The sequence below is a fragment of the Chenopodium quinoa genome, unplaced genomic scaffold (assembly GCF_001683475.1).
Source record: "Chenopodium quinoa cultivar QQ74 unplaced genomic scaffold, ASM168347v1, whole genome shotgun sequence".
Lineage (NCBI taxonomy): Eukaryota > Viridiplantae > Streptophyta > Magnoliopsida > Caryophyllales > Amaranthaceae > Chenopodium > Chenopodium quinoa.
This window is the reverse complement of record NW_018742733.1, coordinates 4,017,773-4,023,346: the sequence shown is the minus strand read 5'-3', so window position 1 is coordinate 4,023,346 and position 5,574 is coordinate 4,017,773. Positions and strand designations below refer to the sequence as shown.

The 5,574-nt window shown below is 33.6% G+C and overlaps 1 protein-coding gene and 1 long non-coding RNA gene across 3 annotated transcripts; one reads left to right on the top strand and one right to left on the bottom strand.

Annotated features, from left to right (window-relative positions):
- LOC110723934 lies at positions 1-1,336 on the top strand. Its single transcript, XR_002511795.1, has 3 exons — positions 1-660; positions 783-1,046; positions 1,165-1,336. It is a non-coding gene; the product is annotated as an uncharacterized LOC110723934 (long non-coding RNA).
- On the bottom strand, positions 1,322-4,891 carry LOC110723933. Of its 2 annotated transcripts, XR_002511794.1 has the most exons (3): positions 4,553-4,891; positions 4,367-4,445; positions 2,020-2,361 (listed from the first exon to the last, which is right to left on the bottom strand). XR_002511794.1 is itself a non-coding variant. In XM_021903346.1 (2 exons), exon 2 carries the CDS (start codon positions 4,086-4,088, stop codon positions 3,216-3,218), a length of 873 nt encoding a protein of 290 aa, XP_021759038.1. In that variant the 5' UTR covers positions 4,089-4,445; positions 4,553-4,891; the 3' UTR covers positions 1,322-3,215. The 2 variants fall into 2 exon arrangements, 1 of the variants encoding a protein (XP_021759038.1); XM_021903346.1 differs by having other exon boundaries at positions 1,322-4,445.
- Between the last annotated feature and the right edge of the window lie 683 nt (positions 4,892-5,574).

Here is a 5,574-nt window from a genome sequence, read left to right as displayed (position 1 = left end):
CTAACCTGGCCTCTAGCTATGTTGTGATCTACATAAATAACATGTGGGCTTATATCTAAACATTCTCAGGAGCCAGTTGAGTTGTAAAAAATGAAGGATCGTGGAGTTGGCCTGGTTGGGGGCCATGATAAACAAGTCTGGGCCACACCCGTCATAACAGTCCACTTTGTACGACCAAAGAGGTTCTATCTCAAAACCATATGTCAATGAGGGAAGTAGCTTCTTAGCCTTATAAAGTGGACACACCTTTCTTATTTCTTCAATGTGGGATACACATCTCAATACAAACTCTCATTTATAAACTCACCCAATGTGGGACAACACACCACTCACATGTGGGTTTTTTCATGGTCTCAACAGGCCCAGCTTCGCTTCACCCTCATATCAAACTATATGCATGTGAAAATTACTTATTAATTTTTTTAATTCAATTGGCAGAACTCGCAAATCAAGAAATGGGTGATTGCCAAGTGCGGACCTTATGGTTCTCAGTGTCCTGAAAACAATAGCTTTAAACATCAAGAGGGTGAAAGCATCAAAGAAGTGATTATAAGGTATGGTTTTATTGTGGATGCAATTGGATTCGTCGTAGCTAACCCGTGTGGAGGTACCTACACTAAGATGTTTGGTGGCAATGACCCTCGCGCAAACGAGAGAAAGGTTAAATACACAGTACACCTATTAATCTTCACGTTTCCAATATATATTACCTATTAATCTTGTTTTGCAATATTCTCACTTTAACAAACATTTATTCCATTCCATTTTTTATGCACAAATAGATTGTACTCAAGTGCCGTGAAAAGATAACTCAAATAAGTGGAACCTATGGTAACTACAAATACCAAAACAATGAATGCCTTATTGCCGCTATGAAGATCCACACCAATTTATGTCCAACCGGATATGGACCATTTGGACAAGGAGATGGAGTCGATTGTCCCCGTAATTTCTCATCACCACTCCTACTTGACAACCCTATTGTAGGAGTTTTTGGAAGGCACCACAACTATCTTGAGTCCATTGGACTTTTCTACAAAAAGTTGGTAAGACATAATTATAAACTCTTAGGATTATCAAATTTTGTTTTATATGTGAAATACATGTTGCTAATGTAATTGTATTTGACTAACGATTTAATTGTTTTCATGTCCATTTGATTAGGAATGATCATGCTCTTAAGTGTGGATGTGAAGTGTTTGGCTATCTTAATAGCTAGCTACGTTCCATCTTTCCGCTAAATTTGCAGTGGTTCTGTACTTCTACGGTCATCTATATTGACTATGTATGTTTTTTTTTTGTTTTTTTTGTTTTTTTTTTTAACGGACTATGTATGCTGTGTTATGAAATATTTTACTTTCCAATAAGCCAAATACTTTGTATACTACAAAGTGGCCTTTGATAATCTTATGTGTTGTAATCAGATCAAATATGTAATTATCTTAATGGAGTGTTGTATCGTTGCTACTTATTATAATATACTTCCTCCTATTGATTCAGTTTTTGGTAGATGTAGCTAAATTCATTAAGGGATTATTACATCCATAGTATTGGTTGAAGAGTTTCTATAGTAAAATCTAATAATTGATGCGGTAATTCTTTATGTAGACAAAGAGATTAATATGACGCATAGCGCACACTTAGTTCTGGTTTAATTCAACTAATATTTACTTATTTTAGAAAAAATAAGTTTATATCAGATCGGAATAGAAAAAATAAGTTCAGTTAAGATTATATCACAAAAAAAATAAGTTAATATTAGATCATTGTGTATTTACAATTTTTTATCGCTAAATATTTTTAATTTCGTAATGATAAAAATTATGAAAATTATATTTTAATAAAATACACATTATTATGAATCTAACAAGAAGCCACTTGATAATTTTTTTCTTTATAAACTATCGTACACTTTGGGTCAAATTTTGGTCAAATCCGACAATATGCTCATATCAGACAAGTAAAAATTAGGTGAACTAAACAAGCCCTTAATCAAATTAAACAACGCACAAAATACGATACAAAGAAAAATCAACCACAACATAGAATAACAAAATCAGAGCAATTTGATTTTCCAGGTTTAGTAAGATTGTGAAGCAACAAATGTATTCATACAAAGAAACAAATTAAACAAGTAGAGTTGCTAAAGCAATCGCGAGTCTACTCTATTATTTAGCCACGCATTTGCCGTTGAACGGACCGCCTTCACAATCGAAGCCAGGGCACCGCAAGGTTGATCAGCTCTCGGGCAGTAGTCGCAGGTGTAGAAGAACAATCCCCTGCAAGCAGTACCCGGGCAACAAGGCTCTTGATCAGAGCAGCTTTGACCCTCGGTGTTGCAAACATGGAATTCCTGCGCAGCTGCACGAGTAGCCAAACTTGCCATCATTGTTACGATGGCAATTGAAACAAGTAAAACCTTAACATAGCTTGAAGTGTTCATGTTAATTACCATGAATGTATGTCTTTTAGTAATTCATTTTTGTTGCTTCATTCTTTTCCTTTTTATAACCTTCATAATCAATGCTAATTGGATTAAACAACGCATGCAAATATGCAATTAATAATGTGATGCTGGCCTGGCCACGACGTTTGGAGGTTTCCTTCGCATGCACTTCTTTATATTACAGAATTTTGAACAATTTAGATACCTATTAATTATATTATATTAATGTATAAACTTTAATGCAGATCTTAAATTGAAATTTTGAATCTTGTGTTTATGATATATTTCAAAGTGAAAATTATAAAAGTATCAAAAGATAAAATTCAAATGTCGCGCCTTTGAGGTAGAAATTTCGGTTGTATGCTAGATTAAACATAGACCATTTTTTTTGGAAACTGGTCAAACATAAACCTTGATAGCTTAAACCCAATAGAAAATACAAGTTTATCATTATGATTAGCATTTAGGCCATGTTCACTTCAGGTTAATTTCAGTTCACATCAGTTCAATTCAACTCTTAATTTCCATCTCTCATAAAATATTCATTTCAGTTTTATTCAGTTCATTTCAGTTCAGTTCAATTCAAATTCAATCAGTTCAGATTCAATCAATCCAGTTCAATTCAGCTCAATTCAGTAAATATGAACAAACCCTTGTGCAAATAAGTCATTCAACAACTTTTACTAAATACTAATCTCACAAATGTTGATTTATCTACGAAAATGTCATGTTGAAGGGATATTTTGTTGATTTATTTGCGTAAATGCCACTAGATAAACGATTTTTGTATGTCATGAAGATAAACTGGGGTTTCCTCCATTCTCAAAAGACTACATATATATTTAATTGCGGTTAAGCCATTAGCAACTGGAAAGATGTTATTATTACCATCTTTCCCAACTGCAGTAAGTAATATTCCTGGATATGGACCCTTTAAATGGCACCCATCTACACCAAGTATAGGCCTACAACCTGCCATGAAACCCTGTTTGCATGGTTGTAGGCAAATGTACATCCTTTGGAATAGGACAGGTGGATGCTTTATGCCTGTGACCTTAACTATAGCTGTACTACCAGGATTAAAATGCCTTATAGCCTCTGCATAATCCCAGACTTTATTGTACTCATTTGCAGCATCTCCATATATCATCCTCATAGCTTTTTGCCTAGCATAATAACACTTATAATACCCCACCTCCACCTTGACCTCCCTCCTCACTCTCAACATAAAAGACACTAGCTTCCTTTTCTCTACCTCAGTTTCAGAGTCAATATTATTGCTCATCCCAATCTGCACACTAAATTCCTTTTCTTTCTCTTTAATTTGCTCATGGACCACATACATATTGTACCAGCCATCTTTCTCCTTTGATTGTAGAAACTCAGGAATGTCTACATCACTTTTAATTTCCTTCCTACCAGCAAATAAACTACACCCATATCTCCTAAACCAAATCTGTCCCACATCCTCATACCCCAACTCTCTCTTTATCCAATCCACAAATTCAAAGTAACACACCTCTTCTACATTTGGATGCAAGGACAGCCCAACATAATTACTTTCTCCCTTTTCATAAGTAGTTATTCTATTCTTTGTAACAAACCTTCCCCCATAATACAACCTAATATTGACAGGATCCATATTAATTCACGTTTATCCTACCAATAAACCTGGAAATAACACAAGTATGAGCATAATAACTATGGAGTACACAACATGCAACTAATCAAATTTTAAGATCCGAAACAAAATAACCCAATCAAGTTAACTAATTAAATACTTATTAAATCCAAAACAACAATATTTTAATCTAATCTGATTAAGGTTAACGATTAAATTAATATTAGGTCATGCCTCTTATTTCGCAATTTCCATTAATTAAATCGCAAAAGTTTTGTCTTTGGCGGATGAAATCGTACCTGTTTCTTTGTGCTAAATAGTAATTGGTCTCCCTTGCTTCCCTTGCTTGCTTTAGCTTTCCACTTTTTATAACTCCACCTTTTAACCATGTTTAATAGTTAGAGAAACTTAGATGCAAAGCCAAAAAAAAAAAAAAAAAAAAAAAAAAAAAAAAAATTGTCAGCACCAAATAAGTAATCACTTACCTTAATTCTAGTGGTTGAAGTCCTAGCGTGTAGTAGAATTTTCTTCAAAGTAATTTAATTTTTGCCATCCTTTGCTACAGTTGAATGATGGGGTTATTGCAGGAGGGGATGAATTGAGGAGAGAGAAAGTTAGTCAGGGGTAAGTCGTGAGAAAGATGAGGGAAAAGAATAGGAAAAGAGAAAAGAAATGGGTTTAATGAAGTCACGTGCCCGGCACATGACTGGTCAACGCCGTGTTTTTGAGGTCAAACTTGAAAATCCGGTGACTGGTATGTCCTGGCAAAAAATTTTGTTAAAATGGTATGTTCTCAAAAAAAAAATTTATAAGGTAGTTTCTGACAAAAAAGTCATTTATAAGGTAATTTCTAACAAATTTTCCTTTAATTAATTCTCTTATAATTCACTTCAATTCTTTTATTGAATGAATATTATTTCACACGTATCTGGATTACTCATACATAAGTATACGGAATAAAACCACTCAAATTCCCCCCTATTTGTGGTGTATTAATAATTTAAGTCAATGCAAATTGCAGTTTTTGTGTGTCTAACGTGGATAGCTGTCATCATTACTACATTATTAAGATTTATGGACTTGGTCGGTTCTTCCTGGATTATTGATAAATATATTCAATGACTTTGTTACGGTCATATATATATATATATATATATATATATATATATATATATATATATATATATATAATGTCAACGACAAATTATATTAATTACATAATTAATAAAAAAAAACCCTCTCCTCTCTCCTCCTTCCTCTTTCCAAAACCCTAACCTCCATTGTTGAATTTTAAAGGGGCCTCCATCAGTTTTAACTGATGGAAAGTCCCAATCCTAGTTTCTTAAAATTTTTTTTTTAGATTTTATAATAATGCTTCCTCCTTTTGGGAGAATCTTTTCTCCCTCGAAAGAAAGAGTTTTTGATCTCATTCGAAAATCAAGGGTATTTCGACCTTCATCGAAAGACAAGGTTTATCTCCTGTTTTTGAGGAAGAAATTTCTTAGTT